Below are 23986 nucleotides of genomic sequence, written 5' to 3' on the forward strand. Positions count from 1 at the left end.
CGAGGCTCGGGCACTAGGACCATAGACAGTCCCAGCGCCCGAGGCGTACCGTCATAAAGCCGAAATCTCCATCATACTGGCTCGCCGAGGAAGAGCAAGACGTCTCTCTTCCGATGGACAAGTTTCCTTTTCACAACTTATCTGTAACTCGTTTTCTTTAATAGTCGTAACACTTGTTTTGGGTGTCACTGGTGAAGTTGTACCGACTCCCATGTAATGCAGATCACTTGAGGTAGATGGAGAAAATTTCAGTGTTAATTCCTCTTCAGTAATACATGGCAGTTCTTTTGAGAAACCATCCTTTCCAACTAGAAAGTAAGTTTTCATGACTCCTTTTCCTTTCACAGTTGTTTCACCCCTATACATGATGTGGTAACATCCGAACGTTTCAAGTTGATCATAAGTTACTGCACTCATGTGAATTTTTAATGCTACAAATACAAACAAAAAATGAGTTACTCTGCGATTTACTTGATGGATGTTTTCTCTGAAATTGAGAGATATTACTTACGTAGACCAGTTGACTCCATACGGGAAGCAGTGTTAACAGTATCACCAAACAAACAGTAACGTGGCATAGCAAGGCCAACAACTCCTGCCACAACCGGACCAGAGTGGATTCCTATACAGAAACGAAGCATTAAAAAGAGTACTTATTAAAATAGAAAATTTCCATTATCTATCTGAAGAAATGATAAGATGTAAACTTGAACAAGTTCATTACCTATTCTAATTTTCAGTTTGTTATTCGGTTGATGTGGGATACTGAAAGAACCGATTGAAGCCATTATATCCATGGCACAGTCTGCGATCTCTTTGGAGTGTCTATTTCCATTACGTTTCGGTAGGCCACTTACAAGCATGTAAGCATCTCCAATAGTCTCCACCTAGAAAAATAGAAATAATTAAAATGAACATAATTTGGAAAAAATATTTATTTATCTATGGACCATCACATTTCTCTCTTTTTTGTTGACTCAGTGAAGTCTGTTATCCAGAGTTATATTTTATATATGTTTTAATGCTCAGTATAATCCTATGAGAAAGAAAATACTAAATTCCTGGATATGGTTTGACAAATTTAAGCTTAAGACAAATTATAGCTTAGTTTAGTCTTCATAATGTACGCCTTAACATGAATAAATAGGAATAATTGAAATTAAGTTTTTTATGCCCCGGATCGAAAGATCCCGGGGGTATATTGTTTTTGTCCTGTCTGTCTGTTTGTCTGTTTATCTGTTTGTCTGTTGTCAACTTTAACCTTGCCCATAACTTTTGATTGGTTGGAGCTATGACTTTCATATTTCACATGTGTATTCCTTGTGACAAGACCTTTCTTTGGGTACCATCATATTTGACCTTTTGACCTTGACCTTGGAGTTTGACCTACTTTTGCAAAATTTTATGAGACTTTAACCTTAGCCATAACTTCTGAACAGTTGGTGCTTGGGGTTTCAAACTTCACATGTGTATTCTTTGTGACAAGGCCTTCCTTTGGATATCAACAACTCTGACCTTTTGACCTTGACCTTGGAGTTTGACCTACTTTTGGAAAACTTTAACCTTGGCCATAACTTTTGAACAGTTGGTGCTTAGGGTTTCAAACTTCACATGTGTATTCCTTGTGACAAGACCTTCCTCTGGATATCAACCACTTTGACCCTTTGACCTTGACCTAGGAGTTTGACCTATTTTTGAAAAACTTTAACCTTGGCCATAACTTTTGAATGGTTGGAGCTAGGGCTTTCATACTTCACATATGTAATCCTTGCGACAAGACCTTCCTTTGGATACCAACCACCACTTTGACCTTTTGACCTTGACCTAGGAGTTTGACCTAATTTTGAAAAACTTTAACCTTGGCCATAACTTTTGAATGGTTGATGCTAGGGCTTTCATACTTCACATATGTAATCCTTGTGACAAGACCTTCCTTTGGATACCAACCACTTTGACCCTTTGACCTTGACCTAGGAGTTTGACCTACTTTTGAAAAACTTTAACCTTGGCCATAACTTTTGAATGGTTGGTGCTAGGGATTTCATACTTCACATATGTAATCCTTGTGACAAGTTCTTCCTTTGGATACCAACCACTTTGACCTTGACCTTGACGTTTGACTTTTATTCAAAAAACTTTAACCTTCGTCATAACTTCTGAAGAGTTGTATCTAGGTCTTTCAAATTTCATAGGTGTATTCCTCGAGACAAGACCTTTCTTTGGGTATCAACATTTCTTATCTTTTGGCCTTGATTTTGACTTGCATTTGAAGAAACTTTAACCTTCGCCATAAGCTGCCATACGGGGGCATCAGTGTTTCACAAACACATCTTGTTTAACATTAGTTTTTAAGACAATTTTACGTCTTCTATTAAAAAAATGAAGTAGACTCAAAGGTCGTCTAAAAAAAATAAAATCAAAGAAGATACTTAATTTGGTAATTTACTTATTAAAATTTATATGAATTCTAGTATCATAGTTTAAAATTAGTAAAATTCACTAACCACATAATAACATGAATAATACACAATATTTTATGTATGTGCATAAACCTCACCTTGTAGACATCGTATCTTGTGATGATGTCATCAAAAAGTGTGTACAAGCTGTTAAGCAAATTTACGACCTGAAATTTAAATAAAATTACAACATTAGATACTTACACATGTATATCACATTCAAAACTGAAATGTTAAAAAAGAAAACAAGGTGATATATACCTGTATTGGTGTACTACCAGCACATATTGTGGTAAATCCAACAATATCAGAGAAGTAAATTGTAGTCTCGTCAAAATGTTCCGCTTCTATCGGTTTTCCTTTCTTTAAATCGTCGGCTACTGATCTAATTACAAGAATATTTAGCAATTATGCTCAATATATCATATAATAGTAATAGAAGAAGAAATAATTTTTTTGATATTTCATGTAAACTTGTTAGTTCTTACTGTGGTAGCATTCTATACAGGAGATTTTCTGTCTTTTTCTTCTCAGCATCCAGTTCGCTCGTTCTCTCCGCTACCAACTCTTCTAAATGGTTTGCATGCTTCTCCAGTATAGCTATCATATTGTCTATCATCGTCATCCTAGAACGAAGAACAATTTTATTTTAAATTTTAATAAAATTATGCATATTTCGTAAATAGCGAAGGACTGACTCTGGACTGGGAGCAACAACATTCCCTATCCACAAACAGAAACAAAGCTAGGCCTAATGTACAAGATAAACAGTCATGAAAGCATTTTCTTTAAAATGATTTTGTAACATTTCAAATGAAAAAAAAAACCTTGCCCAAGTTTTCTTTAAAGGAAGTTGTAAATTGTAATGTATAAAATAGAAAATAATTAATACTTAAGCTGAGGAGTTCAGACATGAAATTATTTTTTTTTATTATCAAAGAAGAAATGTCTACTATTTTTTACGCTCCTTTAAAATGTCAATTTGAATAGAATTGAAATTCAAATAGCTGCTTAGATTTGGAGTTTATTTTCATTATTTTGTTAACCAGTGATGTAAATGACAGTAATAATAAGAAAAGTTAGAAAATCTAAGAATTCAAAACTCATGGAAAGCCAAAGAAAACTGAATTTTAAAACATTACTTGGATGGATTTATTCTGGCTAGTGTTTTCAAAATTCGCCCAGCAGAGGGTCTGATGATGATATTTTCATTCCAGCACTCTTCAATTAATGCAAACAAATCCTGCGTCTGTCGAACTTCCACGGAAAGTTTCGGACGAAAGGGTGGCGACCCACAATCTGGACTTCTCACTTTATCGATAATCTCTGTAAAGTACATAGTGATAATTGTATCATATAATTATATATGTTATTATTTCATAAACCTTTATACCAGTAAATACTGAATATTGTATTTACATGTAGATAATCAATGTTTGAAAGAAGTATTTTATACAGTACACGTACCTTTACTTCTGAGAAAGGAATACTCCGTGTAAGGCCCTGATCGAGTAAAGATTTCTTTGAGGATCACTCCAAGGGAAAAGATGTCTGCCTTCTGTTTGTCAATTGATTTCTCTGATCGAAGTATCTCTGGGGCTGTCCATTGAAGTTCTGGTGAAAATAGTACGTTTTTAATGAAGTAAATATAGCGTATGTAAATATTTATTTTGGGAATAAACAATAATGTAAATTTCAATTATTAGAACTTGAGTATAATGTTTTAATTTCTTAAAGTTTCATTTGACCCCGTGGCTCTTCAGTAATTTAAAAGTTTTAAACTCTTACTGTCTGGATTTTCTTCCTCCTTTTGACATTTGTCACAATGACGAAGACTAGGCACTCCAAAATCTCCAAGTTTACAAGTCCACCTGCTATCCACAACACAATTTGAACTTTTCAAATTCCCATGGTAATGTATGGAGCTCTTATGGATGAAGTCTAATCCCTGAAATAAAAAAATCTTTGAATTATTGAAAAAATCTTTTTGCTAGGATTTTAGAGATTCGAAAAATAGTGCAGACTTTACATCACAAGGTTAATCATAAGTTACCTTTGCAATATCTTGAGACAATGCGAACATAAACATCCTGTCCAGCTTGATATTCTGGTTCCATATAACATCCTGTAAAATAATTAAAATTATGTATTCATGGGTCGCGCGTAATGAAAAATGAAAAAGGCCCGATCATTGTAGGTAAAGCACCATGTATCAATGCTACCTAACGCTAACACTTTAAATGTGTAAATGTTCGCGAGGGGAAATTTTTGCGTATTTTGCGAACAACCCAATTAATATACATAAAGCCCTATACTTAATCAAAAATCAAAAGTTTTTCTTAAAGTTATTTATTATTTTTTTACAAATCAAGGGGATTAACAACAAAATATAATTTTTTACATTTGACCTAAGTTCTGAACTGTGACATTTGCTCTTAAACAAGCTTACTAATGTATTGATATGTTAATTACCAAGTTAACATCAATGATATCAAATATTTAAGGGGAAAAAGTCCCTTATCTGTAGCATTTTTACCAAGGGTGCAAAGGGCATTTGGATAGGATACAGTTACTTCCACGTCTAAGAGTTTGTTTCAACTCTATGCGTAAAATAACATGTCTATGGAACAATTATCACCGAATGTCCCAGTTCAAACACTTATATATCAAAGAACTTCAGTATTCTTGAATCTAACACAAAACTCTTGTATTTGAGTACACCCAAGAAAGAATTAAAAATATGACCCGGGCCTTTGATCCAAAAACAGATTAAAAGGAAAATTAAGTTATTATGAAAAAAAAAAATCAATTGATACTTGTTTTTTAAAAAAAAAAAATAAAATCAGAGGTTGTTCTCTATACTATATTCGAAATTTTGAAAAATAGAGCATAACATGGAATTGATCACATAATTAATGACGTCATGATATCATAATACATGATGGCCAAGAAAATTACATTGCTTAATTTTATATGCAGTCAGTGATTTGATATTTTTTCTATTCAAAATTGTATGCTAAATTGTAATCCATTTATTTAAAGCATATTGCCTTTCGCCTCACTAACCTGTAGACTTCCTTTGACACAGTATTCCCACAAAAGAAGGATCCGACCTGGGTCAATACATGCCCCCACAAATGCACAGCAGTTCTGGTGCTTCAGCTCCATTAGCTATTGAAACATAAACAAATAGTGAAATGTCAAACCGTCTCCATTTCCAAAATTTAGAGTAAACAAATTATTTCTTAAAAATTTATTTTGAACCAAGATGACAACTATTATAAAACTTTTCTGTCTTCAGGGCGAAGTATGAAGTGAAATAATTAAGGACTATAATTCATTTAGAACATTTAAAATAATAAAGATGACAATTATACAGGAAAGTGACCTCTGAAATTAAATAACTAAGTAATCGTTGAAAGGGACGAGAAATGATGTTGTTGTGTTGCATAGCATTTTCTCGAATTCAGACATACTGTAAAATCAGTACCTCATGGGAGCACATTTTTATTTCCAAAAATACACATTTGTTCGAGGACAAAATTTCTTGAAAAAACTTAAATGTTATTATAGTTTCACAGTATAATCCTAAAATAACTTCTAATAGGAAGCTTGGACCTTTTTTTTATCCACATGTAATTGAACGATAGAAAATACTTTCGGCATTACATTAAACATCTTTGTCAAATTATTAAATAAATACAGTTCAAGTTCATAAACGAGAGAATACAATTGTTTGAGTAATAAACCTTGTTGTACATAGCATCTAAACATTTTTTCTATTAGCCAAACTGAATAACAATGCTTCACCCTGTTCAACTCTTGCAATATTTGCTTTGGCATGTTAGTCAAGTTTACATTACTTCGTGTCAATCGCTTGACGGACACCAGGCTTCCTTTAAAAGAAAAAGAAATCTACATAATTATACAGTCAATATTTATTATATAAATAAGAAAAACTGTCTTTAAAAGAAAATAGTACAATATAGATATAAAACTTATACTTTTACGCAAAATCTTCATCCCAACCATTGTCTGAGGTGAAGGGGGGTGAAACTATTCATATACTTTGATAGCTTAAAATATGCCTATTTCCAATTTTTATATAAACTACCCACCTCTGATGTAAGCTACAGAACCGAACATTGTACCCTGTTCCGGTTTACTAAGAAAAGCAGGTGAATGATCAGGGGAAACTTTTAAGTCATTCTGTAACGGACTCTCTGTTCTGCTGGGACGAGATTTCCTTTTGTTCCCACTTCCTTTTCTTCTTGCAAGGTTCTTAAAGCTAGACTTATGTAAGAACAACATCCATTGATTACAATATAAGACAATGCAGGAAGAATTCAAACCAGGAATTACTAGTTTAATTTTTAATATTAAGAAAGGTATGTAAGTGAATAAATATGATAACTGATCAAATCCTAATAATGCGATATTTTGTTCAGAAAACAAAAAAATCAATTTAGACATAAAATTAACACTTTATACCATACATCTTCGGTTATTGAACAACTTTATTAACTAATATGTGACTTAAATAAATCTTCCACTTAAAAGCAATTTGGTATACTAATATTTGAAACAATTGCTAAAACAGAAAAATTAAGATATTTGATCGATGGAAAAAATAATATAATTAATGGAAAATTTAAAGAAAAATTAAATAAACACTAACCCTAACGCTGCCAGTCAACAAAGCGGTAACAAAGTCAATTTCCTCAAATCGCACCTGCCAAATCATACTCTTCAATGTCTTGATTCTTCTGTAACGCCTTTTCAAAGAGTATATATGGTAGAAACTAATCTTGACAGTAAAATACAAGTATTGTGAACAAGTCTGGAACTTAATTAACCAAAGGTACAAATATATATGTCCTATTTTATTTCAATATTTTGAATGTATATATATTTGAATGAAAGAAATTTGATTCTTTAGGTCTTCCATAAATTAATCTGCACTAACTAAAAAATGGAAAATTCTTTTATAATTTCTCTTACTTGAGAACACAGTGTACGATAATTGCAACGACAATAACAAATCCGGATGCAGCAGAGGAGAACACAATGATGAACGTATTATCTAAAATGAATTTTAAAAAGTCGGCAATATAAGATCCTTGCTTTTAGCAATGCCATTCTATGCTAAATAAAATTTTTCACTACGTTTAGCAACTATCATATAATAAGACATAAAAAGATAACATAAAACTTGGGAAATAATTGCAAATAAAATTAATTATAATAGAAAATAAAACAAATGTATTTTATTTAATATAACTTTGACTTAACATACACAGAGAAGGCTCTTGTAAAGTATTTCTACAAAACCGACTCCTCCAACTTATTCAAACCTTCTAGCCATAGGCTTTTATATAACTTTTCCTTACTTTATTTTTGAAGCACAACATTTTGAGAAGCTGCGTTTGAAGTATGTTAACATGAATATAGATTGGTGTCAACAGATATTCATAATAAAAATTATACTGTACTTTCAAACGATATTTTTTTTGCACAAAGGAAATAAAAAAGTTCTTTAAAATTTTAACTAATCTACATAAATATCAGATGATAATGAAATAGTTATTAAAAAGCACATCTAATCAGTGCAGTTGATTTGTAATATTCTCTACCATGCACATATTATAAATAAAAACAAAGTACAGTGTAAGTAAATGTATCCTATTTCTTCTAAAGTTGATAAAAATGGTTATAAGCATAATGGTGAATGATAAATCATCTCATTTGAATATCCCTTTCTAATACAGATGGATGCTACAATGATAAATTATCCAGCTCTTCGCCAGATTTAGACATATCCCCTTAAGTCCATATTATCATCGGTACAAACCAATCAATGAATTATCGATATCTTTTTTTCTTTCGGAAAATATCCAAAGGGAAAGAGTTTATTAATGTAATGTGTCAGTCCTCATTAGAATGGTGAATCATTTGTCCAATACTAATTAATTGTAGCATAATTCCTCATAATTTAGGAATTACCTGGTTGTTCATTTTCCTCTGGACACTTCTTCCCGTCAAACCCACACTCAGGTTCATCTGGAGGGGCGTTGTGGACACCAATTTTATCATTTGGCCATCGACTGACTTGGTCTGTTGTCTTATTGCCCTTTGAATAGAATTTTTTATTGTGACACTTAAGAACATTTGAAAACTAATAATCATAATAATTAATTTGTAAGTCATGGCAGCCCTTGAAATATATTTGAATATCTTTTTCCCAGATACATATTATCTGAACAAATTATTTTTTATTTTGTTTCATTGTTTTTGTTTTCTTTTTTGTTTCTTTTCTGGTTTTGTCATTGTAGTAATTAATAATATAAATAGATATTTATAATTTATATCACATTTAATTTCCAAAAATTGTCCTTTTTAAAATTTGATGAGGCAGTAAGATGATAAATATTCATCAATTACTTTTTGAATAATAATTAAAATTGAATTTTTTATTTATTTATTTTTTTTTTTTTACTTTTTTTGTGATTAGATACATCTTCCATTGCAAAGATTTTCTGTAGACTTGGAATTATACTACAGAATAATATATTAATAACAAATTATTTTCTTATTTGATGATATTGGGTTCACAAGAAATGCTAGCAGTAGCATTGTCAAAGTGTATTATATATTTTCAGTGCATAGAAAATAAAACCATAAAAAATGTACATACCTCGAAATTCACCTCTCTTATTCCTTTCCCGAGGTAATTAATGGTGATAATTCTAGTGAATGTACCATTTTCAGACATGTCGAGAACTTGAAAGTCAAGATTTCTATCTCCCTTGTCATCTAAGTTAACTCTTCCGGTAAGTCCATCAATTTCCTCTGGAAGAATTCATAATATTTACTTTCTTCAGTCCATATCAAACAGCAAGTTTACTTTACACAAAATATTTACCATTGCGATTCAAAATAAACAGATGTGAATACCTTCCTCTGTTAAAGTTGCTGCCATCTTAAACATGTATTCTCCATCATCTGGATTTTTATTCTGTTTTAAGATTTTGTCAGCTAACATTGCCCACATTAAAGTTGCATCGTAAAGATAAGGAGAATAGGCATCAGGCTGAAAATATGGACTCTGCATTAACTTGTATATTATATTTGTAAGATATGTATGCACATCTTAAGTATCTTAAACATATCTACAATTTAATCCTTAGAAATTATGTTTGATACACTACAACATATGGTAAAGAATCCCCCCAACTCTTGAAATTTCTATAAAATGAGGTAACAAATAAAATTTTATTTTGGACAATTTGAGAGCAATAAAATTAATGGGTATACTGATGTGCTTTATATCTGCATTTAAATTTTCCTTTTGGTTACTTTAACATCATTGTTATCGAGAATATGAAAAGCTAAATTTACCCAGTATTGTTGCCTAGTTTAAATAAATGAATCTGATTCTGTCGACTTCCTGGAATAATAGTACTTACTGAAGTGTGCTCGATAGGTAGATTCCAGTTAGGATCCGTTTTATCACCATACTCATCAGCAACAGCTTTGAAAAGTGTCCAGTTATTTTTCTCAAGGGGTTTCATCATAATCTATTCAATATCCCAAATTATATCATTTCATGAAAACAACTTGTTCAGACAACAAAATAACAAGAATAGAATACTGCAAAATCACATATTCTCGTTGGGTCAAATTTTCATGATTTGGGGAAAAGTACTGGTTCGTCAGATTTGATCTCGTTGTTGAAGAAGTACTAAGTTGTTATATATTTGAAATTTTAAATTTCGCGGAGGATATAAATGTGGATCTCTTCATACCTCGAAAACAAATACTAAACCTCCACGAAAATTGGGGATTTTACAGTACTTAATTTTGTGTTAGCTGAAATGATCAAAGAAATTAATATTGTCTCCAAAACTTAATATATGATTTTATTAGAATTCAAAGACGATTGCTTAAAAAAGTGAAGTAAAAATAAATGCATGTTTACATGCAATACTGGTTCAAACGCCTGTTTAGCTATCTCGTCAAACGAGTCATTTCTTCTCCAAACCCTGTCAGAAAACACATCAGTTTCCATTCTATCATACGTGTAGAGCTGTAATTAGAAATATATCATATCATAGCTTTATGAACACAGTTTAACTAAAGAGTAATCGAAAATCATATTTAATACGCATATATAAAGTGGAAGCTATCCATGTCTAATCCGATGAACAATTTGATGTACTGAAAGATTTTCCTTGCAATTGATAACGTTAGCCAACCATAATCAGGTCAATTGTACCTACTTTTAAAATTTATTAAAATCAACTTTTGTTCACGAATCATGCGACAGAAAATTATAAATGTATACATCATTTCCATCCTAAATTTGTTTTAATTAATTGGTCGATTCTTAAAGATTACTATGACAAAAGAAATTTAAAGAAAGAAATTTATCCACAAATTTGAAAATGTACAGGTCGGTAATTTAACTTACATCGCCGTGAATGCAGAGAAAAGCATACTCTCCATTTGTCATCCCTAGTCTATGTGCAACAAGCATGTATCTCCGCATGTCTAACCAGGGTAACGCCATTACGATAACTACAAAATAGATATTTAAGATTAATCCATTTAATATACTAGTATACAATTTTTATAACACCTCCCTTCTCATATTCCAAAGAATCAATAATCCTTTTTAAATAGTCTAAAAATTTATTTTTTCGTACAAAATGTAGTATTAAAACACTTCTATTTCAAAGTAATAAGTTTTGATTTAAACAGCAATAAGTTCAAGTGTTGATAATCGAAAAGCCAGAATTACCCTTTTGTAAGATATGAGCAATAATATTAGAAAATCGTACTTCTTGAATATCGTTTTAATTGAATAAACATGTCTTCTATCTCTTTCTCTTCCATATCATTGGAAACCTTGAAGGACCGTATGATGCTGTACCAATTTTTTGTTTCATCTTCGTCATTTTCGATGGATTTTTTCTCAGAAATTGCAGATGCCACGGCTCGATATGGATCCCGTTCATCATACATCACAGCGAATTGATTCCATTTAAAGAGGGACGTCATATGGAACATAACACCAGCTGGAGAAAAATGAAAAATGTTAAAACTTTTAAAAAATGCCTCGGAGTACTGTATCAAACTTTGGCTGCAATTCACGGATAAAATTCTCTGAATAAAAAAATGTAATTTTTTCATATGTTCATAAATAGTTCCATGTTGACTAGAAAAAAATGAACCTTTTGTTTTTTGTCCCATTCTAACGTTAGTTTTAACTGCATATAATTTGCACAAAAAGGGCAAAACTATTTCAAAAAGACCTTCAATTTATACTCTTCATCGGGTTACTTTTTCGACTAACTGATAAATTGAATACATGGAACTTAACGTCCAATAAGAGAATTTTTCCCTTATACAGAGACGTCATGCTTTAGGTGAAGTGCCACATTTTTTTTGTGCATGGCGCTTACGGCCGTTACAGTGAAGGATTTTTACCGTACTAACGCCTAGAACGTTTTTAAAGTCTCATGGAAAAGACCCGAGACTTTCACTTCTAGTGCCGGGTGCTTGACACAGTCATTAGCTATGTAAACGTCTTAGTTTTGCGTTATTGTGATTTGTAAAACAGTTTTTAAGGCTTTATTACTGCTTAAGACATATTAATAACGAAGTTTTCCATCCACTCGTAGCATCAGATGACGTGGCATGTGATCACACAATTCAATTAATCAAAAGTCAAATAAAAAATACATGACATTCGCCAAAATCCAGAAAGTCTATATGAACTGCTATCTTTAAGATTATCAATTTGTTCATGTTTTTCATGTTTTGTTTTAAGTTTTAATTTTAATGTTAAAGAATAGATTCGTCGGAAAATGCAAGAAAGATACCAACTTCTTTTAGAAATGTGTTCTAGCAATAATAAAGCATGTACAAACTGTTTTTTGTAAAATTAAATATTTCGAGTTTTCTTTCTTTCTTTTCTTTTCAAAAATCTATTTTCACATAAACTGTTTTTGTAACTAAATGTTTTTATTTTCATGAAAGGAAGAGAGATACTTGTCTGAGAAACATATAATGTAGCAGTAATGCTGAGTTCATTTTGCCTTGCTGTAGGTAACTATCCTAGATCGTTGATAGAATATCGAATGCTAAAGATCAAGATGTCTTTTAATTAAAGAATAAAACATAGATTTCCTACGAAATCCAGAACGATGTAATTAACAATGAAGGTCTTTCGAATGAACTATGAAAAAGCCTTTTAATAACTTGCACTTCTATTTAGTCTTTCAAATGCAAAAACAATACCAAAGAGGCAACATTTTGACACATCCTTCACGTTTTAAGTAAGTGACACCTTGTGCTTTTTGACAATTGTAGTCATAATTAACTAATGTATCAATCAATGGATATGTGATTCATATAATCAACTAGAAGTCTCTAACAAGACTTGAGGTCTGTTGGATTGTACGTATAACAAAACACCTGGAGTAGAAACTATGACAACAGCAATAAACAGAATAATGATCCTTGGTTAAGTTTCTTTGTCTTTTACGATATATCCCAATGAGCTTGAAATAAAAAGATACCACAGAGTCTGATACATCTGTTTCATATTTGGATATTTTACTAGAAAAAAAAATTAATGGTAACCTAACAACAAAGCTTTATGAAAAACGTGATGGCTTCAATTTTTCAATCGTCAACTTCCTTATGTAGCAACATACCCGTATCACCTGCATATGGGGTTTTTGTCTCCCAGTTGATTCGATACACAAGATCATGCTCTAAGTATGAACAATTTCTAAAAAGGAGGCAAGCTATTGAAAACCAAGTTCATGAAACAAGGATATTAACAGTCTCATTTGAAGTCATCATTTCGTAAATTTTATGATCGATACAATGACCTTGTCAGAAAATACAACCTATCATTAAGTCAAATGCTGACTGACATTTTTCATACTAATTGTTAGGCCATTATTTGCACACTGAATTGTCTACGAATTTTTCCGTATATTTGCCGATCATGACAAGGAGAACACAGCGGGTGTGAACGGTCGGCAGGGAATGCTCACTCCTCCAAGGCACATGATCCCCCCTCTGATGTTTTGGAGGTCTGTGTTTGCTCTGCTCCCGATTTGTATTGTTTTAATGGCCTTTGAGCTTGAATACTATTCGTTATCTACATTTTTCATCAATATATTTTATTAAGAAAAGTTTTGGTACTATATTTACAGATAGAACTTTAATCACGAGAAAGAATCACTACAGTTTCTCTTTATAAATACTTACTGTTATTAAACAGTTAATGCATATCATTGAAGGAGTCAACAAAATGCAAGTTCCTCTAGAGCAAGCCTATTTCCCGAGGGGAAGCATGCTCTAGAGGAATTGGAATCTTGGTGACTTCCTCAATAATATACTTTAACTGTTTTAATATATCGATACAAAAATGAGACCAGTTTTAAAACATGTAACTGCAATTCTATTTTTTATTTAGTGCAGTTATAAAGTGCACAATGGAAATATCAGTTACCCAGAATGCAGATAAAATATATAAGGAAATTCATTAGATGGGAGCTGCATTTGAATAAATAGTCAGTAGAATACAGGTATCTGCAAGCATTATTCTGTTTTTTTGTTTTTTTTTTTATAAATACACAATTTTTATGTGATCCAACTCTCACTGCACATTTACCATGTTGACGTAACAGTAAGAAGTTACTTATTTCCAGTATATATCTGACCCCGTCTCCTTATATGTAACTTCAACTGAATTCATCATTGTTTTGGAACATACAGTAACCTTTCCTATGATTAAAAGAAATTGCTAGGTGTTCCACATCGTGTGTATCAGTTCAAACTGACGCACCTCTATGCAGAGAATCAGCCTTTTAAGGCGATTTTCGGGGAATCGGCAAAATATATCGATTTACTCTTATATAGTGAAAAATCTGTATGAAAAGAAATTGAAAGCTGAGTTGTGCATAAAACAAACAGTAGTTCTGGAGATGACGAACAAGTGATAAGTTTACAAATAGAAAAGACGAAAAGAAAAGAAAATCATAATTACTAAATGACTTAATCGATTAACCACCCAGTAATTCACATTACAATGTAGGAATACATAAGCGTTGGAAAAGTGAAGTTTGATGTTTTATTATCTATTAAGGATAAATATTCTATTGGAATGATAGCATAAATGTAATGAAGTTCTGTACTTACGAAACCGATTAAGGGGTCCTAGAAATCGTACCAGGGTGGAATACATTTTTTTGTCCTGAAATTCTTCTTCCTGTGACACCCATCCAAAAATGGGTGTATTCCAGTGTGAGGCAAGTAAGGCAACTCCTCTCATACCTGGAAGAAACATTACAGACAGTCAGTTATTATATTAATTAGATTAATCCATTTATTAAATGCCATAATTTTTTCCTCCAAAATTGATGTCTGAAAAATTATTGCTGAGATATCAAAATTAAAAATCTTTAAAAATTCTTTTATTTTCTTAGTTATTTTTAAAAATAACTATAAATATCTCGTAGATTTCTAAAAATCAATGAAAAGTTAAGCGGTAGGGTCACCAATTTTGATTACGAATATATAGTCAAAGCCATTCATGGTGTTTTTAATTATTATTATTATAAAACTTAAAATGCCAGCCAGCTTTTATGTGAAAAAACCCAATTTTGTAATTTAGAATGGATTTCGAAGATTCCGGTATCCCAAAAGTCAAAACGAAGGCAAGACAGTCTGTTGAAATACATCTGAGTGTTAATGTGAAGTTACATGTGTCATGCGACAAAAAATCTTGGTTGTTCAGCAAGTTTCACCCTCTCGTTGGAACAGTTTCTCAGGTGCTAAGTCAAGGTCAGTAATAAGTCTCCATGAAAATTTGTTTACCAACATGCTAATTTAAGGTATCATTGCACGTGTCAAAATTAATGGATATTGCTCCAAGGAATAATTTGTTTAAAACATGCATTAACCACATTTTACCATTTAGTCAAAAATATTACAAATTTACAAATCAAATTACTTTTAACAACACGTTTTAAACACTTTTAATGGAACACTTATTAACTAGAATTTGTCCTATTAAATTGCAGTTATCAACTTTGTATATTACTGAAATACTGGTGGAGTGTAGTTCTTCCAGAATTATTTGTACAAACACTTTTCTCCCCATTATATTATGAACAATATCTAAATTTTAACATTTAAAGATTTAAGTACGCACTACATTTTTCGTAAACCCTTTTAATCAAAAAAGTATTAAGTAGAGATTTCTGAACAATGTATCTCAAATTGCACTCGGAAAATTTGATTAGGTAAATATACTAAAAGAGGTATCAATTAAAAAATTGTTATCTTTAAGTAAGTGATTTATTAACGTATGGTGACTTCAGTTGCAGTACATTAACATGTATAATTATGCCATTTTACCTTCCATCTTTTATTCAGTTTAGTATTTGGAATTACAAGAACAATAAGAAGACTAGAGACAATTTTGCTAATATTCACCTTATAACACATAGGCAATTTAGGTCATTATTGAGAGCTTATTTGCATACTTTTCTACATGTTGTCAAAGAATTGTTAAGCAACTGACTTAAAACTTTACCTCAGGTTTTTTGACGAATGGAGCCCGAGGGCAATACTTTGGTGCAATATCAGGTCGTCCGACATTCAAGCGAGCATTTGTTTATTTGGAATACGCGAATTTTCAAATTACATAAGCTTTAGTTGTGCTGCGCTATTCAATCAAACAGATCCAACACACACATAATGTTTATCATTAACTTTGGATTTTTTTTTTAAATACTCGATTATACCTTTTAAACTTTATTTTAAAACATCATGGCTTTTAATAACATAATTTTCTTCATATTTCTTATTTTTGTTTCCTTGCTTTCTTTTTATAAGAAAACTATGGATAAATCAAAGTTAAAAATGAACTTACCGGCTGAGCATGGTGGTCCAAGGAAAAGATGCGGGTCAAATTTTGATTTTGCGTCTACGGCAGCAGCCAAGGCACTCTTTGCATTGCAGTCTGTATCGTACCATCGGACCCTAAGATCAGAAAAAAGATATTGTTCATTATTCATCAACATAAACAGTATGAAGATATTTCTTAAAACATGAATGGCACAATGTGATTGCCAAATTATGTTCGGCAATAACATTTGATAGCATTTTTATTTTTGATGTGCCATCTTTTTGCTGTATACTCAATGTTTTATATATTTGCATATACATGTATTGTTTATTTGTAAATTTAGGGGATCAGAATATTGATATATGTATTATGCAAATACCTTTTGGTCTGATCCCCTATCATATTACGTACATGTATATATTTTTCTTATTTTCGTCATTTTTAATAAATGAAATATTTCATGTCTACATTGGTGTTGATTTCTTAGATCATAAATCAGCAAAATCAGAGCTGCAGTGAGATTGTGCAGCATGAGGAAACATGAATGAAGATATTTCTTAAAAACGGAGTACTGTAAAATTGGAAATCTATGCATGGGGATAATTTACTCTAATATGCGATAGGATATATTTTTTGAAAATATCCTCCTGCATACCAATGCATTTATACATATTATATTCAGTTTTAACAGTACACATTTCCGGTATCGCGGACATGACTCCTGTTTGTAATGTGCTTTCTACTTAATCGAGTAATTAACAAGACGAGAAAATAACCACTTTTACAGTATGAATTCAATGCACACTACTTTAAAAGATATTTTTCTGCATTGTTCTGATTTCAATAGTTAATTCAAATTTCAAATTTGGAATTCAATACAGTATGAAAAAATTTCACAAGCATGCGTTCACTAGAACTTGGAAATTATTGCTGTGGAAAAAAGCCCTGTTTTTACTTTGTGAGCTTTTCCTTTACGAGCTTTTTGTTTCTGTATATAAGAATCTTTGTTACAATTATCCAAAACAATTAATTGAAATCGGTGAAAAGATAAATAAATATTGAATTTTGATATGAAGAAAAATGGCTTTTTATTTGTCAAGGAATTAAAAAGAAACTGCTCTGAGTGTTGCAACAACTCATTTAATTTAGAAGAGATGAAGAAAGGTGTATGCAAGAAGTTAAATTTTATGATAATTTTTCTGAGCACATCAACATTTTCTTTTCAAGTCTCAAAGTTTGTTCACCGTGTAATGCAAATTCAGCAACACATGTTGCATGTGTTGCAAGTTGCAACACATGTTAATGTTTAAAACATCAGGTTGTAATTAGAGTTATTTAATATTTCCTTTCATTAACATATCAAAAGTTAAACATGGTTTTTATACCCCCGCTCCGAAGGAGAGGGGGTATACTGTTTTACCCTTGTGTGTCTATCTGTCTGTCTGTGTGTCTGTCTGTTCATAACAAAATTTTCGTCACAGTTTTCTCAGCAACTACTCATTGCAGATGCTTGAAATTTTAGCACACACTTTGTTGAGGCATGCCATATGGTGGGATTCATTTTTGTACGAATCCGATGTCAACTTCCTGTTTATCCGTGCGTCTGTCCGTACCATATATAACAAATTTTGGTCGCAGTTTTCTCAGCAACTACTGATTGCAGATGCTTGAAATTTTAGCACATTCTTTGTTTAGGCATGCCATAAGGTGGGAATCATTTTTGTACAAATGCAATGCCAACTTCCTGTTTATCCATGCGTTTGTCTGTACCATACAGAACAAATTTTGGTCGCAGTTTTCTCAGCAACTACTAATTGCAGATGCTTGAAATTTAACTCTTTGTTTAGGCCTGCAATATGGTGGGATTCATTTTTCTACGAATCTGATGTAAACTTCTTGTTCATCCTTGTGTCTGTCCATAACTGAACTTGTGTACATACACATCAAAGCGGGGGTATTTCTAGTGAGCATTGGCTCACAGACTTCTTGTTTCATTTATTTTTCTTTTAATGTAAGCATGTATTTTCCATATTCTTAGTATGATATCTTAATAATATTTGAATTTCCATGTCATTGAATAAATATTAAAATAAATACAATTTTTTCACTGTACAATCATTCGTAAAGCCTTCATTCAAATTTTACGAAAGATTGATTGATTGTATATTGTTTTACGTCCCATTCGAGAATTTTTCACTCATATAGAGACGTCACCATATACCGGTAAAGGGTTTCAAATTTAGACCTTACTCGGCACTCAGGGCCATTGAGCAGTGAGGGATCTTTATCGTGCCAACGCCTGCCGTGACGCGTGGCCTCGGTTTTTAAAGTCTCATCCGAAGGACCCGCAACTTTCACTTCAAAGTGCCGAGTGCATGGCGGGAAGGAACAGTTGCTACCTATTTTTCATCAACTTAGGTCAGTCGCGGCCTAGATTCGAACTCACGACCTTCCGATCACGAAGCGAAGGGCGAAGCGACTGAGCTACCGTGACGGTTTTTACGAAAGAAGTGACTAAATTTATACATAAATCAACAGTGAAATTTAATAACAATATCATATGCAAATTGTCATTAAAAGCACTTTTGTCATATCAATGACTGAAAATGAACTGATCGCAAAAAAAGAATAGAAAACTAGAAGTACTGTGAGTATTGAGCTCATAAATGATACCTCCTCTCCCACAGGAGTATAATGGCAAGTCTGTTTTTTTTGCTATGAAGAGCCCAAATATCTGTCCAATCAAAACATAAAGAAGGAGATGCACAAAGGCACTACGTAATAAAGATTCTGTGAAAGTATCATTAAATTTTATTCAGTTTTAGAGGAAGAGTTGTGGATAAGAAATGGGTACCCTCGATAATATAGAAAGGCTGGCAGTGTTCATATTTTAATATGTTAAACCTGAAATATATGTATCATAAAATAAAATAGGAGGTCACAATGGCATCATGTAATAAAGATTCTGTGAAAGTCTTAATTAAATTTTATTCAGTGGCATAGGAAGAGTTGCGGATAAGAGATTGGTACCGCAAAGCGTAACGGACGGACGGATGGACGGATAGACGGACTGACACTCCATCGGGGGGGGGGGGGGTATAATCCTTTAAAGTATATGCAGTATGTAAATTCTTGTTTTTCTCATTCGGTTAAGTCAAGTGTAAGTAAGTAAACAACATTTGAACGTTCTATTACTCTTGTGTAAATATAACAATATGACATTCTGCAACTACTCGAACCAGTAGCAATTAGAAATGAGTATTCAACGGCATTAATTGATATAATTAGATGACTTAAAATATTTTATTCTCAAGTTTTCAATGTACATTATGATTATATACAGAAAAACTAAATTTTAAAACTACATTTTACTTTGAAAGAACATTGCAGCTGGCTAATAGCTATACATGTATTCAGTTATTTTCCAGAGAAGAGCTTTGCGTGTAACATGAAATTCTCACTCTAGAAATTCTGTATTTTTGTTCCAAAATGACCTTGAATTTTCTACCATTGTTTCATTTTTCCCCACAGTATTTTGATATTTCATTTCGATATATCGAAATTTGAAGCTTGTCGCTTTTTTTTTCAAATAAATGTATGGTTAGGCCCTATCTGGGAACTAGCGTACAAAAACTTCAATGGAAAATTATATAATTAAGTCAAAACAAGCCATAATACAGCGATTATTCCATTTTAATATAAGACCTAAAATTTTCAGGGGTATAGGATTTTGATTCAAGGCCATATTCTCATTAGAAAATTCAAATGGCAAAGGAAGAGAGAAGACGAAAATCATTTTGTGACAATTAACTGTAGAGGGATTGAAATATGAATAAACTTATTCTAGTAAAATATAAATTTACAGTTGTATCTATAACGAGATAAATTTATTACTGTAGAAATACTTTTTCCTCGTGGTATTAATTTACGCTATGTACGTGGTCACAAATTTCCCGCGGAAATTTGTCCCAGCGTACTTAAAATACATTAAGGCATATAGTGGCAATCTTAGAAATACAGTAGATTCCTAAATATACGCGAGGAATTAATTATCGCGTAATTTCGCGAGAAGCACCACTCGCGAAATAAAATTACTCGCTTTTATTTTTATGGTGCTGAAATCAATGTAAAATCTGTTGATGAACCGTGTACTCGCGAATTATTGTTCTCGCGATTTGACGCCAAATAGACATTTTGCGATAATAAGTAATCGCGAAAAATAAGGAATCTACATTATGCGTAATTTTCTTCCTACAGATTAAACAGAAATTGTGATTCCGTGGAATTATAACCCCGTGAAAAAGTACGCTTTCAGTATATGATAATTTGAAAAGGATTCATTACCAGAATTTTTCTTCAAACACTTTTGAATTGTGTATATATTAAGGAGATATTGAAAAATCAAAAAGGTAAAGATAAAACAAAACAAATATATGAACGGTGCATAAAACACGGACCCAGAGGTTCCAGATATTGAACCAGGTGAAAAAGTATCCCCTGTCGACCGGTCACAACCGCCGTGTGCCCGTCAGATACACAGAATAATCCGTTGTCGAATTTAGTTTAAAAAACAAAGGACTAACAATTGGTATGAAACATGTTAGTCAAAATACGACCCAATGATAGACTGTATTTGCAAATAAGGTCATAATATCGAACACGCATAGAATTTACGAAATGTTGATTTTAAACGAGAACAAAAAGTAAGCATGTCTTAAGAGGCAACTTTTTCTACAGAAAAATGTATAATTCATATACAATCTTTGTGAAGATTATTTTGTGCAATTAAATTTATTTAGTTTGCAGTCTTATTTCACAATGCACATTGAAAACTGTAACAGAAAAATTATACATTTTATTTGATTTATTTATGTATTATTAAAAGGATTTTTGCTTTACTGCAAACAACTGCTAATATCACAAATAACATTCCCTCATAAGAAAAAAATCTAGGTAAATTGTACAAATATTTCTTTGTTGTATAGCTAATTTACAAGTAGTATGTAAGATGTGTATTGTAAATCAAGATAGCGATCGCTAGGTCTTTCTTTTTCACTCGATAACGCTGTAATAAGCTGATTAGTTGTAATTGACGATACAGAGATGTGTACAGAGTGTGTTTTCCATGGCCCTAGGCGTCCGCGCCGTCTGATTAATGGAATCGGGAACATGACAAGGTCCGACTAATTAACATGTCACCTGCACGCCTGATGTACAGAAACAAAAGTGTGTGGGACTGTTTTCGAGCTAAATATGAGAGGATATCATGAAGTGTTATTTGTATGTATATAATATTATAATTGCTGATGCAAGTGGAAATATACGAATATTACGCATATTATAAATACCATGGAATAATAAAGTTTATGATTTGAGAATGAACACACGTATAAATGATTGGATGTTTTGTTTACCATTTCTTTCCTTTTTACACAGAATTCGTAAATGATTTGCTTATAGATATTCAAAATTGATTAAATAGGAAGTAAAATTATTGAGCCTACACCTCAAACAATGGTCAAAACGTGTGTAAAATGTGTGTCTAAACTTGTATTGGAAAACAGTGCGTTTGTCCTTTCTATGACAAAAGTTATAAAGATAATTAAAAGAACACTCTTTGAAATATTAAAGGAAAGCCTATATAGTTAATTCTAAATAATACTCTATACATAAATACAAAATATAAATTAGATTGACCTTCAATGTAAAATTACTATTTCTTTACATTTTTTTAAAAAAATAATAATCTATATCTTAGCGGCATTAATTGTAACCGTGAAAATAAAAATATTGAAAATCGTCCTAGAGACAAGATTCAATTCATATGAATTGCAAATCAGGATGACCTTACGTGAGAAATGTGTTAATTATTTCATTTTTCTGTTACAGCTCTTCCATTAATAAGAAACGTGCAGAGTTAGGATGTCCAGTGCAAAAACTATCACTAACAATGAAATAAACAGAAAAAATTCTGTGTATATTAAACAAACCTTAATGCTTTCTGTCACTACAACTTCATCCTTGTCATAAATCAAAATCAAGAAAAAAATGGATGTGCATGTTAATGCTTAAAATCTTTCATCTCAACCTCTGCACAAATACACTTTTTTATTATAATTTTTACATTACAAAAATTTTGTTATGTTAATATATTATTTTTGAAATGTTGAATGTGAAGATAACGAAGAGAGATCAATCTCGTAAAAATAACAACTGAATAAATGCAAAGGCAAAGCTCAATTTAATTTGCAATGAATTACAGGATTGATTGGAGATTTCTAAAAGCTCATTAAGACATTTTCTTAATGTTTATAAAATTTAATATAATGATTATCTATTTCATGTTCATTTTCTAGTGTATAGCATTTTTCTGAATATCCATGTTGTTTTTGTAAAATATGCATTAATCTATTTATAAATAGATAAAACATACTTGAATATTCTCAGTTTAGGCATACCTTTGTAAATAAGTTTTTTAAGGGAAAAATTGAATAATGTTTTTCTATACTTACTTTATTGTAGAATTGTGGAGAGACTGTATTTGCTTTGTATCACTGTTTTGACTCATAGCCGTTAAGGCCACTTTTAGTGCACCAACGCTAGAGGAAGCACTCAAATTATAATATTCTTTCTTCGGAGCCATCCAAGCTATTCGAAATTCATTCCGTTTGTTGCAAGAGACGTAAATTAATCCGATTCCGTATATAAAAATGAACGTCCACAACACCCAAGGCATACGCTTTCTTAATATTATCATGGTTTATTTTGTTGATTATGTCATCTTGAAGAAAAACCTCCCAAAAGTGAAATGGTCATGAGTGATATATAATATCCGTTCTAAATGAAAGTAACAGGATTAAATCTTATACTAGATCCAAATTGCACAAAATAACCATCAATATATTAAAAATGTATATTGAAGTATAAAATATTGTCACTTAAAATCCAGAAGAGACATTTCCTAAAAGTCTTACGAACATTCGCCCATATTGTCTTTTTGTGACGTCATGCCCGAGGGCACCAATGAAATATTGTTTAACAACATTGTCTTAGTGCTTATGCATGCATCATTTGGACAGCATATTTCATACAAGATGTAAAGAATATTTATGATCATCTGGAACAAATTCGCAAGGACACCTCTGTTCATTTAAAAAAGGATGCTGAATATCAAAGAGATTTATAATTTTTTTTGTAATTTCCCTAATCAAATCTTAAAGCAATTTGCTATAAAGAATTGAAAAATAACTGATAAATTAATCTCTGAAATAAAATTGAACCCATTTGATATATTCTAATAATGTTGACTACATTAAATATGCTTTATTAAATAAAATTTGAATAAGTTCTTTTTTGCGTTGAAAAATTGTTAGAATTAAAAATGTGAAGACAACAAACATTGATCGATACACCCCCCCCCCAAAAAAAAAAATTAAATAAAAAAATTGTAATTAGGGCATTTAACACAGACCCATTTTTTATTTAATAATTTAATGCAATTTTTTTAAATCTGATGATTTGATATAAAATTAAGTAAAAATAATTCTATAAAAAGTAGAGTGAAAAAAAAGTAGGTTAGGTAAATGTAAATTCC

The 23986-nt window shown here is 31.6% G+C and overlaps 1 protein-coding gene across 2 annotated transcripts; it reads right to left on the bottom strand.

Moving 5' to 3' along the window:
* Positions 1-51: 51 nt before the first annotated feature.
* Positions 52-23169, bottom strand: LOC133186687 (atrial natriuretic peptide receptor 1-like). Of its 2 annotated transcripts, XM_061321939.1 has the most exons (25): positions 22905-23169; positions 16417-16526; positions 14679-14813; positions 11300-11536; positions 10930-11036; positions 10438-10545; positions 9936-10036; positions 9414-9562; positions 9154-9308; positions 8463-8589; positions 7461-7542; positions 7138-7234; positions 6578-6752; positions 6270-6355; positions 5526-5630; positions 4513-4584; positions 4248-4407; positions 3927-4073; positions 3602-3785; positions 2948-3085; positions 2721-2844; positions 2558-2626; positions 725-887; positions 512-622; positions 52-431 (listed from the first exon to the last, which is right to left on the bottom strand). In XM_061321939.1, exons 1-25 carry the CDS (start codon positions 23147-23149, stop codon positions 52-54), a joined length of 3567 nt encoding a protein of 1188 aa, XP_061177923.1. In that variant the 5' UTR covers positions 23150-23169. The 2 variants fall into 2 exon arrangements, with proteins under 2 accessions (XP_061177923.1, XP_061177922.1); XM_061321938.1 differs by lacking the exons at positions 10930-11036; positions 11300-11536; positions 14679-14813; positions 16417-16526; positions 22905-23169 and having other exon boundaries at positions 9414-9549; positions 9926-10036; positions 10438-10539.
* Positions 23170-23986: the final 817 nt, after the last annotated feature.

Source organism: Saccostrea echinata, unplaced genomic scaffold (genome assembly GCF_033153115.1).
Source record: "Saccostrea echinata isolate AGI-Se365-2 ecotype Australia unplaced genomic scaffold, CSIRO_AGI_Sech_v1 ptg000014l, whole genome shotgun sequence".
NCBI classification, from domain to species: domain Eukaryota; kingdom Metazoa; phylum Mollusca; class Bivalvia; order Ostreida; family Ostreidae; genus Saccostrea; species Saccostrea echinata.

What these genes read in the sequence shown, in the direction of transcription:
- LOC133186687 (XM_061321939.1), bottom strand. Translation starts at nt 23,149, where the DNA reads ATGATAATATTAAGAAAGCGTATGCCTTGGGTGTTGTGGACGTTCATT. An exon ending in AACTGGAATCTACCTATCGA is followed by an intron (nt 9,563 to 9,935) that starts GCACACTTCAGT and finishes GTTAATGCAGAG; the next exon opens with TCCATATTTTCAGCCTGATG. An exon ending in GGAGGAAGAAAATCCAGACA is followed by an intron (nt 4,074 to 4,247) that starts GTAAGAGTTTAA and finishes TATTTTCACCAG; the next exon opens with AACTTCAATGGACAGCCCCA.